General features: G+C 42.0%; 1 protein-coding gene across 1 annotated transcript in view; it reads left to right on the plus strand.

The window, feature by feature from the left end:
* LOC107155006 overlaps window positions 1-19,425 on the plus strand; it is a 55,082-nt gene extending 35,657 nt beyond the window's left edge. The window contains exons 4-19 of the mRNA XM_015500770.2: window positions 1,581-1,684; window positions 2,012-2,134; window positions 3,054-3,216; window positions 4,254-4,346; window positions 4,725-4,879; window positions 5,454-5,594; window positions 11,341-11,439; window positions 11,995-12,073; window positions 12,603-12,713; window positions 14,163-14,236; window positions 15,158-15,274; window positions 15,496-15,540; window positions 16,382-16,526; window positions 17,202-17,237; window positions 17,988-18,147; window positions 18,623-19,425. Coding sequence (XP_015356256.2) covers window positions 1,595-1,684; window positions 2,012-2,134; window positions 3,054-3,216; window positions 4,254-4,346; window positions 4,725-4,879; window positions 5,454-5,594; window positions 11,341-11,439; window positions 11,995-12,073; window positions 12,603-12,713; window positions 14,163-14,236; window positions 15,158-15,274; window positions 15,496-15,540; window positions 16,382-16,526; window positions 17,202-17,237; window positions 17,988-18,147; window position 18,623 — 1,632 coding nt within the window. The 5' untranslated portion in view covers window positions 1,581-1,594 and the 3' untranslated portion in view covers window positions 18,624-19,425. The remainder of the gene's footprint in view (window positions 1-1,580; window positions 1,685-2,011; window positions 2,135-3,053; window positions 3,217-4,253; window positions 4,347-4,724; window positions 4,880-5,453; window positions 5,595-11,340; window positions 11,440-11,994; window positions 12,074-12,602; window positions 12,714-14,162; window positions 14,237-15,157; window positions 15,275-15,495; window positions 15,541-16,381; window positions 16,527-17,201; window positions 17,238-17,987; window positions 18,148-18,622) is intronic.
* The last annotated feature ends 421 nt before the right edge of the window (window positions 19,426-19,846 follow it).

Consider the following 19,846-nt stretch of genomic DNA (forward strand, 5'->3'; position numbering starts at 1 on the left):
CAATATGTAAATCAATGGATGTGTAACTGATGTGATTCTGCAATCTGTATTTGGGGTAAAAATGGGAGCTCATAACCCACTTGAATCAAAGTGTGAAATATGATATATCAAGAATTATGTAATGTTTTGAACAGCCAACAATAAAAAATTAAAAAAAAAAAAGATCATTTGTTTGTTTTAAATGGCATCTTTCTGTGTCTCTTTTACTTCCCCTCCCTCTCCTCCTTTGTGCACATATCTCCTTTCTGGTTGTTTTGTGGAGGTATCACCTGCATCCCTACAACATGGTATAATGTGCATCGCCTTGTCTAAAAATGGCAATGAATGCTTCTCAGCATGGTGGCACATACTTGTCAGCAATTAGATCTTGTCCCAAAATAAAACAATAAAAATGTCTGGGGATGTTGCTCAGTAGTAAAGTGCCTCCGGATTCAACTCCAGTACCCCCCCACCCCAAACAACAACAACAACAATGAATGGCTCCTTGCTTTCAGTTGTGCTGTGGATTTAAGCAGTGTGCTCAATTTTGTAATTGTGAATAAAATAATAAGCTTTTATTGAGTTCTTACTACATGCTAGTTACTCTTCTACTATATTGTCTCACATAATGCTCATAACAACTCTGTGAGGTAGGTAAAAACTACAATACAATGATGAGGACCACAAAGATGACCACACGCCCTTTAAGTAAAGTAAGGCATGGCAAGGTTAAGTAATGTCTTTAATAAAAACAAATGAAGCATTTAAATGAATAAATTATCCTTAATAGTAGTAAACTGAGACCCAACTAATCAATGTGCTAAGTTATTTTCTTTCTGAATAATATTAACTTATGACTCAGGTTAATGTAACATGCTTTGTAGTTTGTATAATTATAACTTTTAGTTCTGTGGATAAACACTCACCACCCTTAAAACTCACTGGTCCCTTAAAAGGCATGTATGACCTTGGGGAAATGATGTTATCCAACAGACTGGAGTAGATCCAGAAAGTTGATATCTACTAACACATATCCCATTATTTTTGATTCTCATGTTAATCTTTCTTATACTTATTTCATGCATGAGGAAGTAGAGATTCCTGGAATTAAAGATTGCTTAATATGTTATATTATGACAGAGTTGGAATCAGGAGTTAAAATATGTCTTCTTATTGTTTTTTTTTAAATTAAAAAAATTGTTTTTTAGTTGTAGATGGATACAATACCTTTACCTTATTTTATGTGGTGCTGAGGATCAAACCCAGTGCCTCACACATACTAGGCAAGCATTCTGACACTGAGCTACAGCTGCAATCCCTTTTTATTCTTTTTTAAAAAATATTTATTCTTCAGTTTTAGGTGGACACAATATCTTTATTTTACATTTATGTGGTACTGAGGATTGAACCCAGTGCCACGTGCATGCTAGGCGAGCGCTCTACCACAGAGCCACAACCCCAGCTCTCCCTTTTTATTCTTAAATGTCTTTTTGTGTGTGTGTGTGCATTTTCTCCATACCATGGTGAAATACTTCTAAGGAAATACCCAACTCCTAAATGAAATAAACAGCTCTCTTCCTCAACTTCTTTATTGTTTACAGAGATATTTACAGCTATGTTAGCGACCTCTGAAAGGGACTTGATGTGGGATATCACAGGAAGGAACATCAAGAAATTTATGGATGCCCTCCAAGTTGCTGGTGAGGTGAGGATGTTTCAGATACCTTCCTGGCTCCAGCCAGGGCAGGACCACCTCCACCAAAGTAGTGGGTTGGGCACATAACCACTATACAAGGAGGATGGGGAGAATTTCTAATCAGCAGAACACTACATGGTCTCCAGTTCATTCACAGCTCCAGGCCTGGTTTCCATGTCCTTGGTCTGACCCACACCTCTACACAAACCCTGACCCAGCTTTAATCCACTCCCTAGGTCCGCTCTTCCTGTTCCTTTCTCTACCAGGGATTGTTATCCATTTTACTATTTTCACCCTTCAACATTACTTTCCCCTTGAGTTCTCTCTTTCCTACAGGTATCAGCTGATAATGTCTTAGAAACTCTCAAGCTATTAGAAGTCAAAATCTTAAATAATAAAATGTCAACTGCACTGTGCCAGAAGGTGACAGATACCATCATCACCTACCTGAAGATGTTGGTGAGGAGTCTATGCTTCTATGTCAGGGGAAAGGAAAGGTACAAGATCTGATCCCAGAAGTTCTCTTTTGGTGGCTTATTACATTTGGAAGCTAAATGGCACCTGGAATATGAGTAACTCAGGTTTCTAAAATGTTTATTGGAGTCCATGTCTTGTATCCTAATGCATGTCAAGAATTGTGATCTAGGTAGTTTGAACATATAGCAATGGAGTGAAGTAATAGGCAGGACAAGTGAGATGGAAAGGGGGAAGGATTTGGGCTGTTGGCCTCAAGTGTGATCTTGTCCTCAGATTGTGACCTAAATCTCCTTCTAGGATGCTGTACACAGTCATCTTTGATACTGTAACTCAACTAATTATCTCAATCTGTTTACTAACTAACCTATTTACGACTACCCATCTGTCTGCTAGCCCCTTTAGACTAAACTTGCATGTTGTCTATGTATCTATCAACTCACATTCATACTTTTATATTTACTTTTATGACCCTAGGTTAATCTGCTGCTTTATTTTCTTAGTTAACTATCCACCTATGAGGTGTTCTTCTTTTTCAGATAACCTGCCTTCCCCTGGCACACTTGTCTTCTGACCTAGACCTTGGATCTATCAGGGATTTTCCAAAGTTATTGCTTCTGTTCACATTTTATTGGTTAACTTTCTGCAGCAGAAAAAGCTCTGTACTCTGGAAACCCCAGTTCCCACCCCCACCACAAAATACTAGACAAGAGACTGTATAGACTTAAGAACAAGCTCTTGTTATCCATCATTAGAAACATGCGTATTGGCTGGGGTGTGATGTTGATATAAGTGAGTTCCTGCTCTCTTGATAGAATTGGTTGTTGACCAAAGCTGATTCTCAACAGCCTGGGGAATGTGTCTTGGTTATTAACTTTGGCAGTTAGTTTTTCTTTCTTTCTAGAAGCCACATGGAGAACTGGAGGAGATGTGTACAGCAGTCTTAATGGCTGTGGGGTCCCACTTCCCAGGAATGATCATTGTCAAGCTGTGGGACAGACCTGATCTGCAGAGCCTGCCCCCAAGGAGCCTCTTGGTGGCAGTGGGGAAACTTAACCTCTACCAGGGTATGGATCCCTGTGATGGAGGAATTAATTTGATCAGAGGACAGGACATTGGGTGTGGGTCACTGTTAGGACCTGAGACTACCCTCATCACCATAGTTCTTCTCATGGAACAGCTCCACCTGGGTCAGGCTGAGGTTGTGTGTAGGGTAGGACTGGGACAAACCAGCATCCCTGAAGGGTGATGGAAACATAGGAGAGAGTTCTTGGAGACCAGGAATGGCATAGAAGGAAACATGTTAAGGCCTGGGAGCCTGGTTGGCTGAGGAGGACATTTAGGAACAAAGAAGGGAGTGAGCAAGCAGAGTAGAAAGTCCCCACTTGACAGAGGGAATGGGGAGGTCATGAGGAATGTTTTGCTTGAGGAAAACTGGTTTTGAATTTGATTAGAATCTCATAAGATAATAGTGTCATAGTAGGATGAGGCAGGGAATCACCATAGAGTACAGTCTCCATCTCTGTGGCTCAGTAGCCAGTGGTGACTCAACCCATTCCATTCCAACCTTAATGAAAAATAATAAGTCACCAGGCAAATGACACCTGCCCTTTATTTACCACTTGTATCTGAAGTCAGAGACTGGAGGAAGTCAGCTTTTCTTATGGTACTGGCTTCAAATGATAGGGCATGTGGGTTGGACTACCCAGAAAGCTCAGAAAACATGGCAGTAAAAGTTGTGTCCTGATCTAATCCAGGCAGATGCCCCACATTGACCTCAGACAGCCCAGCTTTTTGTTGTTCAAGTTTCCTTGAAAAGGGTGTATTAGCAGGCTGTTTGGACTTATGGTGTAGTAGCAGCCATTATTAAGCTTTACCTTTCTTGTGAGTTCTGTGAGATAATCTCATCAGAAACTGTAGTTCTGTCTCACAGTGGAAGAAACTGAAGTCCAGATAAATTGTATCTAGCTCTAGGTTTCTCAGACTCTTTGGATGTAGATCTAGGGCAGAATCCAAGCCTTATGGCTCCTACTGTAGATTTTGTACACTATAGCTGGAAAGCTTACCTCCCTAGAATAGGCTCACCATTCCTTCTCCCTCTCAGGTACGATCACCTACATTGGTGCTACATGGAATTATATCCTGCGCTTGCTGAGGATGGCTGAGGAGGAGGAGGATATGTTGGTGATGTGTCATGGTGAGGCTCAGATGACCCTGGGGAAGGCTCTCTTGAGTCAGTATAGGAGGAAAGAAAGGCAGGAAAAGACCAGATAATGTGGATCCAAGTAGCCTGAGGAAAGGGCAGAAATTAGTGGGAATAGGACAGGGTGTGAACAGTTGCTTGCTATCTCCTGGTTGGGGGCAAGAGCCAAACTTGATAGGAATGCTGTGGGTGCTTCTGGAGAACCAGCTATAGTTGGAAAAAAATATAGTTGGAGAGTCAGTGAGTGAATGGGTTGGTGTTTTCCTGCACAGGATTCCAGTGACCCTTTTAGGTTTGGGTATAGGAGGACTGTATTCTTTTGTGGGAAAGGAAAATTCAATGGGTAGCTGAAGTTCTGTGCTCCTCTCATAGTGCTCAGCAGATTGGTTGTCAGTGCCCGGAAGCATCTGGATATGGGCTCTAAGGATGGTGAAGAAAGGGACATAACCCCTGAGACAGTGTCTATCAAGGCCTACTGCACCCTTCGGGTTCTGTTCAACCGTTGGCCCCTGAAGAACATGAAGAAGGTGGGAGTGGGGGTAGTTGGGTTTGGGTTGATGGGATGAAGGATTGATGCTGAAGCCCAAACAGTGTCGTTAAGGAATAATGTCTGCCCCAAAAAGGAGAGTGATGTTTTTCAGTTACCTCTTCCCATTGTCCAGAAAAGGGGACAGTCAAAAAACCCTGTATGATCGCTGGGCATGGTAGTACACACCTGTAATCCCAGTGGCTTGGGAGGCTGAGGCAGGAGGATCGCGAGTTCAGAGCCAGCCTCAGCGAAAGTCAGGTGCTAAGCAACTCAGTAAGACCCTGTCTTTAAATAAAATACAAAATAGGGTTGGGGATGTGGCTCAGTGGTTGAGTGCCCCTAAGTTCAATCCCTGGTTACCCCCCGCCGAAAAAAAAAAAAAAAAAAAAACCAAACCCATTCACTTTTTCATTAATGATGTAATTGTTATTTGCATTTACTAAATTCCTTCTGTTTGCCAGGCACTGTGCCAGGCTCCGGGAAGACAAACATGAATGAGGCAAAGCTACTGAGGACTTGTCCTGTCTTTATTCCTAAACTGAGGCCAGCTCATTTCATCTCCTTGTACACAGGTAGCAGAGCAGGCTCTGGTGATAGTAGGCCATCTCTTCTTCCTCATGTCACCATACAAACTCAAGAACCAAGTGAACTGGTTAACACAACGGTTAATGACTTTGATGTCAGCAAGACTGAAGCCTTTCTACATTTCCCAGGTGACTGCAGTGTGGATGATAAGGAAATGGAATTAGTTCATGAAGTTCATGTATTGAACTTGGTAGCACATGGCCCACAGGCTAAATCTAGCCTGAAGCCTGTTTTTGAAAAATAAGGTTTTATTGGAACTTAGCTGTGCCCATTCATTTACATATTTTTTTATATATATTGTCTATTGCTGCCTCAGTGTTAAAAAACAGCAGAGTTGAATCGTTGGTTATAGAGACCCTATGGAAGACGTAGTGTGAAATATTTCTTGGAGCCAGGGGCTTAGATCAATGGTAGAGTGCTTTCCTAGCATGCACGAGGCCCTAGGTTTAATCCCCAGGACCATAAGAGGAAAAAACAAGACTATTAGAAAATATTTAAAATATACATATTTATTGCTTATCTGACCCTTTATAGAAAAAATTTGCTGTCCTCTGTGCTAATGCCTACTACATTCATTGAGTCACTAGTATATACTAGGATATGCAAGTGGAGGTAGAAAAATCACTTTTTTCTATGGGGAAAAGGGAACTATGAGAAATACAGCCTAGGTGATAAATGCAATAATTAGAGGTTCTGTGTAAAGATAGGACTGAATTAAGGCCTTTTGGAACACAGAGAAGAAAAGATTAGTTCTGCATGCAAGAATTTAAGGCTTCTCAGAAGAGATGACATTTGAATTGCACCTCAAAGAATATGGATGGGCAGACCAAGTAAGGAAATGGAATCAGCAATGAAATCTCCCATCAAAGAAAGTCACAGGACCTGACGGCTTCCCTGATGAGTTCTACCAAACATTTAAAGAAGAACTAATACCAAGCCTTCTCTGATGTTTTTGTGCAAAAGAAAATCAAAGGAAAGGGAATACTTCCAAAATATGAGGCCAAAATTACCCTGATACCAAAACCAGGCAAGGATGTTTCAAGAAAAGAAAGTTACAGGCCAAATCCCTGATAATCAGAGGTACAAAAATACTGTACAAAATACTTGCAGATAAATTTCAACAGTATTTTAAAAGAATTATTCACCATTCTCAGGGAGGCAAGGATGGTTCAACATAACAGGATGCAGCACATGTTAACAAAATGGACAAAAACCTATTATCATCTCAATAGATGTAGAAAAAGCATGTGACAAAATTGAATGTTTTTACATGATTAAAAACTCTCAAAACTAGGTATATAAGGAATATACATAAATAAATAACATATATGACAAGTTTGTAGCTACTATCATACTCAGTGGTGAAAAGTTAAAAGTTTTTTCTAAGGTGCACTCCATGTTTGTCATAGCATTATTCATAATAGTTAAGATATGGATCAACCTATGTGTCAGCAGATGAGTAGGTAAAGAAAATATGGTATATATTATAGCAAGTGGAATATTATTCAACCTTGGAAAAAGGAAATCCTGTCATTTGTGGCAAAAGGGATAAACCAAGAAGACATTTCACAAAGCAAACCAAGCACAGAAAGATAAATACCACATGATATCATATGTGGACTCTAAAGAAGTTGAACTCATACAGAGTAGAATAGTGGTTGTCAGAGGTAATCTGGGAGATATTAGTCAAAGGCACAAAATGTCATTTAGACAGAAGGAAAAAGTTCAAAGAGATTATTGCATGACATGGTGATAATATATACATATATAAATAGTAATGTATTTCTGAAATGGCAGAGTAGATTTTTTAAGTGTTTTTACCAGAAAAAATAAGCATATTGTGCATATATTAATTTGCTCAATTTAGCCATTCCACAGTGTAGACATTACAAAACATCCATGTTGCATACCATAGCATATACAATTTTTGTCAATTAAAAAAAAAAGACGGGGCTGGGGTTGTGGCTCAGTGGTAGAGTGCTTGCCTAACACACATGAAGCACTGGGTTTGATCCTCAACACCACATAAAAATAAAATTATCATGTCCATCTACTAAAACTTAAAAATAAATAAATAAATAAAAGAAACCCAGCAAAAAAAAGTGTAGGCATTTTTTAATTTTAATTTTAATTTGTTATATATAATAGCAGAATGCATCACAATTCATATTACACATATACAGCATAATTTTTCATATCTCTGGTTGTACACAAAGTAGAGTTATGCCATTTGTGTCTTCATGCATGTTCTTAGGGTAATGATGTCACATCACTTCATTCTACCATCTTTCCTGCCCCCATGCCTTCCCCTCTCTCTCCTTTGCCCTACGTAGAGTTCATCTAATCCTCCCATGCCCCTGACCCCCAACCCCATTATGAACCAGCCCTCCTTATAGCAGAGAAAACTTTCAGCATTTGTTTTTTTGGGGGGATTGGCTAGCTTCACTTAGCATTATATTCTCCAATTTCATCCATTTACCTGCAAATGCCATGATTTTATTCTCTTTTAATGCTGAATAATATTTCATTGTGAATATATATACCACATTTTCTTTATTCATTCATCTACTGAGGGATATCTAAGTTGGTTCCACAGTTCAGTTATTGTGAATTGTGCTGCTATAAACATTAATGTGGCTGTGTCCCTGTTTTTAAGTCCTTTGAGTATAGACTGAGGAGTGGGATAGCTGGGTCAAATGGTGATTCCATTCCCAGTTTTCCAAGGAATCTCCATACTGCTTTCCATATTGGCTGCACCAATTTGTAGTCCCACCAGCAATGTGTGAGTGTGCTTTTCCTCCTACGTCTTCTCCAACGCTTATTGTTGTTGTATTCTTAATAGCTGTCATTCTGACTGGAGTGAGATTAAATCTTAGAGTACTTTTGATTTGCATTTCTCTAATTGCTAGAGATGAACATTTTTTATATATTTGTTGATTGATTGTGTATCATCTTCTGAGAAGTGTCTGTTCAGTTCCTTGGCCCATTTATTGATTGGGCTACTTTTTTTTATGTTTAGCTTTTTGAGTTCTTTATATATCCTAGAGATCAGTACTCTATCTGATGTGTGAGTGGTAAAAATTTGCTCTCAAGATGTAGGCTCTCTATTCACCTCACTGATTGTTTCTTTTGCTGAGAAGTAGCTTTTTAGTTTGAATTCATCCCATTTGTTGATTCTTGATTTTAATTCTTGCTCTGTAGGGTCTTATTAAGGAACTCGGGGCCTAATCTGACATGATGGAGAATAAGTGCATTAAAAAAAGGGAACAAAATGGACATTCACAAGACAGACAAGGTCAGGGAAGCGATTCAAGGCAGAGGAACCAGTATAAGCATAGAATCCTTTTCTGGGCCAGTTGCTGTATGACATTTGGTGTAGATGAGAAGGTGATTATTCTCATGAAGTGAGATCAAGTTATTCTTGTTCCTGGGAAATATTTCCTTGATGGAAATATTCCCATCATCATATTCCTCAGACTCTTGATGTCATCAGTTCCTAGAGAGCCCAAAAGAGATGGCACAGGAACTGGGATATAGTCATGTTTTACAATGTACCCAGAAGAACTGAAGAGCACAGGTTGCATTCAACTTTGGGTAAGCAGTTCTCAACCTGCTTTGTGACTCAGACCTCTTTGAGATACAGATGAAAGACACATTTAAATAGAATTTTGTGTACAGACTCTCTGAAGCTCATCCCTAGTCCTTAGATTAAGAAGTCTTATTTGGACTAGGTGGTGCATATATGTAGTTCCACTTTAGAAACTTTAGAAACTGAGGCAGAAGGATCACTTGAACCCAGGAGATTGAGATCAGCATGGGCAATAGAGCAATACCTTGTTTCAATAAATAATCTTGTCTAAATGAATGAATGGGGGAATAGCTCAATGGTAGAGTGTAGCATGCATGAAGTGCACACAAACACTCACATGTATACACACACACACACACACACGGACTCTGGTTGTAATTTATGTCTTGTTAGGAAAGAAGGATCCATAGCTGGGTGTGGTGGCATATATCTGTAATCCCAGCTAGTTGGGAGGCTGAGGCAGAAGAATCTCTTGAACTCGGGAGTTGGTGGCCAGATTGGCATTGTGAAAACTCATCTCAAAAAAAAAAAAATTCAGAGTAGAATTCACAACAAAGAAAACAGGGAATAAAAATTCATTTCATAATGATAAATGAATCAAGAACACATAAAAATTCTAAATGTTTGTGAACTTAATAATAAAACTTTAAGATACATTAGGGGAACACTAATAGAATGGCTAGAAGTAGTAGACAAATCCATAATCAGAAATTTTAACATCTTTTTAATAACTGATAGAACAAGTGGATAACCAGTAAGCATACAAAAAATTGGAACAACACTATCCAGCAATTGGACCTAATTGGCCTATGCATTGGAAAGGAAGATATGCAGCTATATTTTCAGGAAACATGAACATATACATAAAAATATGGAACACATAAAAATAAATCTTTGAAAGAATTTTTTAAAAGTAAATGAATTTTAAAGATCTGTTCATTATTAACTACAAACCATTGCTAAGTTTAAAGTAAATGGAAATGTGGTATGTTTGTGGATCAGAAGAGTCAATATTGCTAATATGTCAATTATTCCCAGATTAATATGTGCACTCGACACAATCCTGACCAATATCCCAAGTGGCTTTTTTTTTTAAGTTCTGGTAAGACACAATACCTTTATTTATTTATTTATTTTTATGTGGTGCGAGGATCAAGCCCAGTGCCTTACACGTGCTAGGTGAGTGCTGTACTGCTGAGCCACAACCCCAGCCCCACAAGTGGCTTTTTAAAAATGAGCTGAAATTCTAAAATTCTAAAATTCACATGGAAGTGCACAAAACTCAACATACTCAAAACAATTTCAAGAAAGAAGGATAACAGAACTACAATAATGAAGATTGTGTGGTATTGACATCAAGACAGACACATAGATCAATGGAATGACACAAAATACTATTCCATTTTTGGCAAAGATATAAAGGCAATTAATTGGAGAAAGGAAAATCTCTTCAACAAATGGAACATTGGGGATCTGCACGCAAAAAGATGAGCTTCAAGTCCTACTACATGCCATAAACATCAACTCAAAATTAATCAGTAAACCCTCAAACTCAAAATTCTACATGAAAACATGGGGAAAATATTGTTTATTCATTTTTCTCCTTTTATGGATCATGTTTATAGTACTCTTGCTAAGTTATCTTTGAGCAATTCAAGTTCTATTTCCCTATGTTTTCATGTAGAATTTTGAGTAGTATCTTCAAAGAAAAGTTATTTTAAGCAATAACTTTAAAGATACTATTAACAGAATGAAGAGATCAGCTTCAGAGAAGGAAAAAAATAACAGAAAATCATAAATATATCTAGGATATATAAAGAACTCTCAAAACTCAAGAAAACTAGAAAAACAGATAAAAGCTTTGAACACATACTTCACAACAGAAGATACAGGGATGGCAAATGAGTACAGGCATATTACCTGACTTCATTTATACACTAGGGAATTTAAAATCACAGTGAAATACCCTACATGCCTATTAGAATAATTTGTCCTATTAAAATAATTTTGGAAGTTTATTTAAAAATATGGGAGAGATAAGTGACAGTAGATCGGTGGTTGCCTGAGGAAGAGGAATGTGCTGGAAGTAAGGTGAAAAGATGGGTCATGACAGTATTTAGCTTTGGAACAAACAGACCCTGAACCTGCCCTGAAAAGGTCCAAAAATGGCCACGTGACATTAGGATCATTTAGACCACCATTTAGACCTTGAAGATGTGAGGAAAGAGTATTTGGGGTCTATGGAGAGGCTGGGAGTCTTGTCTTGACTGTCTTTATGTACACAGTGTATTTGTCAACTCTTGGATGCTCTGACTCTCAGTGGCTCTGGAGGAGTCAACTTGCTGTCACAGATAGAAAGTGTTACAGACATGCTGTTCAAGCTGGTGAGTGCTGTGGGGCTGGGAGCATCCTGGGCTTGCCTTGTCTCTCTTCTTTAGAGATGATGATTTCCCCAGTGCAGGTTACCATCTCCACATGACAGGTGTCTTTCATGTGGTGTCTGTAGCTGTTCACACCTTTGGCTTTCCTGGAGCAGGCAAATGCCTGGATTTTGGCTGCAGAAAAAGATATTCTTTGTTGGTAAATTGGGCACATCGTATGTCTCCCAGGATGACAGGTCTTTGTTGCTTCCCCTAAAATCTGAGAAAAGGGCAGAAGGTTCAAGCCACTCCATCATGCCTATGGGAAATGCCAGGCTTTCTGTATTATGGAGTAGAGTAAGAAGACAACTGAACATTTGGAAAAGGGTGATACCTTCCAGAGAATTAATTTGTTGGCTGATGTCTTCCCTCTGGAGCTAAGCATGTTTCTGAGTTGTATCTTCTTGTTTTCCTTCTTGCCAAATACCACACTTTCATGGCTTAATGCCTCAGTTTCCCCATCCATGTGTAGAGATAGTTTCAGTTCTTCCAGGTCTGATGGCCTTGGTTTTCCTATAGGTGAGTGAAAAAATCACCAACGCAGATCCTCATTCTGTGCAGAACCACAACGTTTCCCTGAGGGCTTTCTCCCTGTTGAGTAAGTGAACACATTTCCTTCACCCCAGGTATGTGTGTCCTCACTTTTGTCTCTGGACTAGAGTGGGAGCCCATGTTCCCATGGGGGTGTGTGCTTCCATCCTTTTAGATAAGATATAAAGTTAATCATGTAAGCTTTGGAATTTAATGAATCTGAAAGGGCATGGGCCTTGATTCTCCTCCACTCTTTTCAATTCCATTCCCTGGAGTTGGGATTCAATTCCCTTTCTCCATTGGTGAGCTCCAGCTCAGGAAGAGAATAATGTGATTATTACAGCACTGATGGGAATGATTGGTCTGCTGATCTGTGGGGGGGCAGGTGGTTGGTAGGACAGGGACAAGGTGTAGCTCAGGAAAAATATCTCCATGGCAAATCCTAGACAAATGTCTGTTTTCTTCTGCCTTCTTTTCTTCATAGTAATGGGCCCTAATTTATTCATCCCATGTCATGGGGTTTGCTGTGAATATGATTTATTCCTCCTTATAACTGCCACTTAAACTTACCCTTGATTACCTTGTATTTCTAATAGCCAAGTTGTACAATGATCAGATGGTATCTTTAATACGAAAGACCATGGAATCCAAGGATCCAGCCAGGGTTATGTCAGCCCTTCAGGTCTTCCGGGATGTATTCCATGTTGGTGAGTGGGAATGGGGATGGTCCTGGGGCTTTAGGACTTGGTCTTTCCTAGGAAGGAGATCTCCTTTCTCAGGGAGACTGTCCAGTGAATTAGTTAAAAGGATGATTTTAAATTCAAAGTAAACTTAGTGTGTTCAATCTTGGCTTTGCATCTTACTAACTGTGCAACCTTGGGCAGATTACATTTAATCTCTACCTCTACTTCCTCATTTTCAAAAATGGATGTAAAAGTAATGTCTATCTTCAGTGTTTTTTAGTGAAGATTGAAGAGAAAACAGGTGAGCTGCTTAGAACAGCTACCATGCCATTGGTTTGAGTGGTATATATATGATTTTCCAAGAGAGAGTTTCCCCTCCTATCAAATGTTTTATGAATCTTTCACTGTATGCTTAGCACAGTGCTAGGCACTGAGAATGCACACATAAAACACATTTCCTGTTCCCAAGAAACTCACTATTGAACAGGTGGTATGGAGTATAAAACAATGCCAGAAAGTTCAAAGGTGAAACGATTGTTAGGAGAGCCTTAACCTTATCAGTGCATTAATCCTCTGATGGATTAACTGGTTGATAACTGTAGGCAGGTAGTGTGTAGCTGGAAGAAGTAGGTCACTGGGATAGGTTTTTGGCATATATATTTTGTTCCTGGTGAACAGAGCAATGTCCGCCCCCCCCCCCGCCCCCACCACTGCACAGCCCTCTGTTGCTATGTCCTGAGCTGCTTTGCTTTGCCACACACTTCTGCCTTGATGTTCTCTGCCTCACCTGGGGCCCAGAGCTATGAAGTCGGCAATCTAAGGACTGAGACTTCCAAACCTTGACCCCCAAATAGACTTTTTCTCCTCTAAAAATGTTTTTGTCAGATCTTGTGGTCACAGTGACAAAAAACCTGACTAAAATAACAGAGAAGATGAGGATTTTTCCCACTGGGAAGTAATGTAGGACAGTATGTACTCCATTACTGAAATGAAGGTTGGCAGGGTATGACAGGGATACAGAGAAGGGATCTATCAGGGTAGCTGGGATGGGCTTTACGTAGGTGATTTCACTGAAAACAGAGAAGGAAGGAGATTGCAACAGTATATCAGGAGAGGGAATTTACCTCAAAGAACAAAGGTCAAAGTTCTAAAGGTTGAGGTGGAAGAGGTGGGGTAGAACAGCTTGGCTGGGGAGGTGAATTTGTATGTTTAGCCATGTAAGATTGGAAGGAATGGGGCTTAGATGCCAGCTGGATGAAAGTACTGTTTCAGATCACTTTTAAGTCCAGGCTAATCATTTTCAGGGTGCTTAGGAGTCAAGGGAGGGCTGAGATGCCTTCGGAGACTCCACCTAGCCTTGGAGGCCAGTACTGTGCCTGGAATTCTTCCCATTTGTCTTCTTATCTTTCTCCAGAAACAGAGGAGGAGGAGGGAGGAAGCTGACCTCTAGCTGCATGTATGTGTTTTCTCTAGTGTCCCAGACAGAGAAACTGCAGAGTGAGGTGATAAATTCTGTCATCATCGTGATACAGGAGGATTTCAAGCCAGTGAGCAGAGGATGAATGTTTGTACTGGGAGGGCCATTGCTTTCTTGATTCTTTAAGGTGGTATAAAATGGAGAGGGGGAGGGCGATGGGAAATGAGGAAGGTCTCACAGCCAGTCCAGTTCTGTCCTCAGACTTCTGTCCTTGGGTTACATTGGAGTTTTTCAGAGCCTGAGAAGGAGTTGAGAAATGGGCAGTACTTAACAGCCTTTTTCTGAACAGTTTCTGTGGGCAGCAGTGTGGTGTCTCCAGTGTGGTGGGGACACGGCTCTAAATGACATTAATTTAGACCCCTGAGAACACACAACTGCTGTTTTGTTTTGAGAGAAATCTCCATATCATGTCTGGGGTGGGATCCTGACAAGCTGTATTTTGAACAAGCTCCACTGCCAGGGTTGGAAGCAGCAGAGACTCCCAGTTCTGGATTGAGCAGGACAGAGCACTGAGGTGCCTGAAGCAGGGACAGTCGTTTTGAGTAGCAAGTGGAGAATAATGACACTATCCTAAAAAAGAGAGGCCTAAATCCCTAGGTTGGGCTGTCAGGAGTTATAGATTCATTCCTGGCTTTACCTTGGAAGGCCACAACATAGGAACCTTCCTGAACTCAGATTCGTCCCCTCCCTAACACTCCTGCCATTTTCAGTGTCTCTGGGGACAAAAAGTACTTAGCATTCTATAGGAGGATGATAGAATTGAAGTGGGTTGAAACTTCAGGACAGAGTACTAAAGTGGTCAGGTTCATTGGCAGGTGGTCTGTCATGACCATTGACTCAACAGAAGAGTCACACTGGGCTTGGAGTAGAGAGATTTGAGTAGGGAGATCTGGAGTGGTCCTCTGTGTCCTCACTGGAACATGAGGGATCCTGTCAGCTACCCTGAGATATTACTTCCAGTCTTGCCATGTGATGGTCTGTGCCCCCACAGGTGCGTAGAGCCCTCCTGAACTTCATTGAGACCCTGAGCCAGTATGACTACTTAACCCTGTCCCAGGGGAACGTTGTCATTGACTACCTCATCAAGCTCAGCCAGTCCAACTCCTCAGTGAGTAGAGGCCAGAGGCAAGGGAGGGCACCGAAGGGAAACAAGCCTCAGGGAGGCAGAAAGAAAAAAAAGGACAGGGTTAAAAACACCAGGGCAAGAAGAGGGAGGGACAGCTGGCAAGATGTGGAGGAGCTTCGGTGCCTAGGACCCTGATCAGGGAGTAAGCCAGTAAAGGCCTCACATTGACTTCAGATTTCAACTTTTTCCTTTTCTTATCTCAGAATGAAGAGGATATTCGAATAATGTGCTTCAAAATCCTACAGATGGTAAAGCTAAATGGGGTCAAAGGGCTTTTTTTCCTCTTCTACTGGCTTCCAGATCACTACTCTGCCCCATCTTCCACTCCCCCTCCATCTTATTCCTTGTTCTGTCTTTCCCATTCCTCACCACCTCCATCTATTCCCCTCAGGTGCTGGGGCCCCCTTTGAGAAGCAGCTTGGCAGAGTACAAGGAGGACATTGGGCAGCAAGACTGGAGGCCTGAGTCTGAGTCTCACTGCTGGTTTCTAGTTGTAGAGTCTTGAGCAAACTACTCTCAGGACCACACTCTCTCCTTCTGTAATAAAAGGGGAGATCATGTGCCCTGCATGCTCACAGAACCTCCAAGTATTCATGGCTGCCTTTAGGCACTGACTCGTAGATCAGAACTGAGAAGAGGGGCCAGGAGGGAAAACAGTTGTGATTTATGCTCCTCCCTGGATTTGTAGTCCTTCTCACTCTTGAAAAGCTCTTGTCTCCTGACCATTAGCATTTTTTTTTCTGCATCTGGAATGTTTCCCCATGAAGGCAACTAAAAGTCTCACAGTTCCAGATTTCACAAAGCCCCTCTATGTAATCATTTCCTTCCTAGTGTTATTTTAACAGCACCTCAGTTACATTTCACTAATATCAGCTGAAAGGGGGAAGAAGAGAGGGTAAAAGGGAGGGAGAGAAGGAGCTAGGGAAGGAAGAGAGAATATGGTTGAATGGGAGGGATGGTAGGTGTATGTACAGATCTCAAATACCCCTCTAGGAAACCAGGAAAGGAATACAAGATCATGGGTTAGAGAATATATGATTGGGGCTGCCTTGCTCTTGGTGTTGAAGCTCTGGGCATGTCCCTTGCCAGGTGTCCTTGCCCATACTGATCACCTTGGTGTGTCATCCCAGCAACATCTTGGCCTTTGTGACTCTGAGTAAGGCAGCCACAGAGATAGCTCTGAAGGCACGGACCCTGGGCCAGGTCCCCTACCTCAGCAACTTCCACCTCATGCGTGAGTACAGGGGAGGGGCAGCCTCTGGACATGTGGCATCTGTGAGCATCCTGGCTGGGACAGGCCTGGTGGGGTGGAAGGCAGCTGAGACCCTGTGGGGGTGGCAGGTGGAGGAGGGAGGGGTGCAGAACTATGATGTGGGTAAGGCTGCAGTGGGGACTTGGTCCAGGCATGAGTGAGAAAGCAGAGGGTCGGGGCAGCAGCCTGAGACCTCTTGGCCCCTTATGATCCACAAGGGGCCTCCTCTGAAAGAGAAGCAGCCCTGGACACAGTTTCTTCCTGCCACTAGTCTTTATTTTGAAGCACCAGAGTCAAGATGTGAAAACACTGTTGGTTAATTATAAAGTCATGAGTCCACAGGCATTCCTGATCCTTTGTTTTTCCTTGGCCCTGATTTGGAGACTTACCCCATACTTACCCCATTTCTGACCTGTAGTCCTGGTGGAGTTAGGGATGGGGTAAGGGTGTCATTCAGCACATTATTATTTTTATTTTTAAATTGAATATATTGTTTGATTTTTTCCCTTTTCTGAGTCAAAAATGTCACAAGCATTGTGATAATGCACTGGCATTGATGCTCCCTCTCCACTTTGCGTTTTCTCCTCCTGTGTGGCTCTGATGGTGGCTGCCAGTGCACTGACTCTGTACCTTTCCTTTATCCTCTCAGCTGACCAGGTCGTCTCCCCTCAGAAACTACTGACCTATCTTGTGGTAAGTGATGCTGGGATGAATATTCTTGTCCCCATCTATTCATCCACACACCATCACTCATCTGTCTGTCCGTCCATCTAGTCATCCCTAAATAGTTTGAGAATTACTCTATTCTAAGTGTTATGCTGGATATGGAGTAAAGAGGTAAGGCCAAGGATCATGGCAGTCCCTGGGAGATGCAGTCTGGGCCAAGAGCATGGAAGAGGGAACTGGAGCTTAAGTGGTAGGACATGGAGCCTGGGAACTGAAGGTAAGATGCAAAATGCCTGACCTGTCTCCTCTGTGGCTCGATGGCGAACCTATTTCTGTTGACCTTGGATAAGTGCACCTGCCTTTCTGGATGTCATTTTTCTCAATAAGTGTGTTTTGTATCCCTGTCTGCTCACCACTGTGACAGACATTATGAATATTTGGAGGGATGGAGGGACCAGGTATAGACCTGCCTTTGAGGTGTTCACAGTTGTAATGAGAGAGACAAATGACAATAATCTAGTCATTACAGATCAGTGTAATAAGTATATCAACAGGAACCTACAGATTCAGTGGGGTCTTAGCAGAGTAATGGGCCAATTTGGCCCCCAGGAGTCATGGCAGAAGAGGTTTTATTTGAGGGCATTTTGGAGAACATGTTCAACAAGTGGGGAAGGTCTCAGCTTCAGATCTACCCTTCTGTGGTTTTATTCTAATTTTCTTCCTTCTCTTCCCTTAAATTCTTTTCTCTGCCTCCTGTTTGCTTTTCTTGTTTCTCAGTTGCTCTCCCTGAAGCCTTACAGAGAAAAGGAGTTTGGTGTGAGCTCCTTAAGGCTCTTATATGCCTTGCATCCTATCACTTCCCTGCATCCTGTTATCAACTCAGATGTGGGCCAGGTTTGGAAGAAGGAGATACCCCAGATGTTGCGGATCCTGGATGGTGAGGGGTGGGCTGGGAGGGTGGAGGGATGGAGCTGGGGCAGTGGGGGAGACTCCAGAAGGGTTTGAGTCACAAGGAATGGGAAGGATCTGGTTAGGGTTGAGGAAGTGTGAGAATAGCTGCTTTTCGCCTAGTTGATGTTATGTGTGATGCAAATTCTAGTTCAGAGTTCTGTATCTCTATAGAGTTCCAGAGTGACTACTGTTCCTTCATGTTGGTGGAGGATTAGGGGAGAGTGTGATAGGCTTTCAGACAGACTCAGGTTTGTATCCTTGCTCTGACACTGACCAGCTATGGGTGTCTGACCTTTGGGATGTCACTCATAACCTGTTGGGGCCTCGTGAAGTGGGCTAGCAGTTGTCTTGCTGGGTTGTAGTGAGTGTGAGATGAGAGGTAGAATGTTCTGATGTTGGTACTTTTTTCCCTGACTGGGGCCTTCTGATCTGGTGGGCACCATTGCTGTCATCTTTTCCAGATAATACTGAGAAGACCCTGAATCAGAAGGAGTGGGAGGAAAGACTCCTCCATGTGAGGCCCTCCCTGAGAGATACCTCTCTCCACCCAGTGAGGTTCCCTCTTCAGCATCCTAGGGGAGGAGAGGACCTGAGAACACCATGGCTAAGGCTACAATCATGGAACCTCCATGACCAAGGGAACCTTTGTCTGGCCATTCATGCTGCCTGGTCTCTATATTGGAGCCTCTGATGATACTCTAAAGCCTTGACCCACTTTTCATGTCCCCACAAGGCCCAACCTTTGTTGAAGAGCAAGGAAAGACCCCTGGTTGTGTGTGCTTGGGCAAGTCATTTAGCCTCCCCCAGACTACTGCCTCTTCATCTGCAAACTGGAAATGATCATTGCTGTTTCACACAGTTCAATAGGATGATAAAGGAGAGGACCTTGTGACCTGGAAGGGCCTGCTTCATATATGACTTGTCGTGACCATTATTCTAGTGTTGTTCTTGAGTCCTTGATCAAGCCAGACCCCATTTTTAATTTTTCTCTCTGTATTTCCAGAGAGTTCCCTTGACTCTTGGTTTTGTCTTACCCCACTTCTATGAGGCAGAAAAACTTACCCACCTTTCCTTGTGGCTCTCTCCTCCCTTCCTCTTTCTCAGTTTTCAGGTCGGTCACTAGTGGCCATCAATGATGATGACTGGCTGGAAAAACTCGCCAAAACCATCTTGGAGAAGATAAATTACTTTAATGATGATGAGGAGAAGGTAGGTATGTGTGTGTGATTGGGGTGAGAGTTGTAAGGGAAGCAGGTGGGGGTGTTGGGAGTAGGGGAGGAGCCTGGTGGGAAGGGCTATAGAAATTCTCAAGAAGGGTAGGTCTTGGGAGCAAGAGTAAAGTGGTGTCCCTGGGTCCCGAGGAACTGAGGAATGGAGAAGATCACCCTGGAATGGCAATAGCATGAAAGTATCTCACATTTGCTTAGTGTTTTAGGCTTTATTTTCTGTTGTCTTAATGGAACCTCCCAGCAATTCTGAACAGAATAGAGCTGGTACTTGGGTGCAATGGAAAGATTATTGACCATAGAATCAAACTTAAGCAAGTTAATTCAAACTATTTGAGGATGCAGCACATGGCTTGAGGACTGTGCTTGGTGCTGATTGAGATAGTGGGGCACCTTTCCCTTACAGTGCTTGGGTCTGCGATGGCAAAGGCATGGGTCCTGACCCTGCCTGTTTGAAGT

This window comes from Marmota marmota, unplaced genomic scaffold, assembly GCF_001458135.2.
Source record: "Marmota marmota marmota unplaced genomic scaffold, marMar, whole genome shotgun sequence".
NCBI classification, from domain to species: Eukaryota; Metazoa; Chordata; class Mammalia; order Rodentia; family Sciuridae; genus Marmota; species Marmota marmota.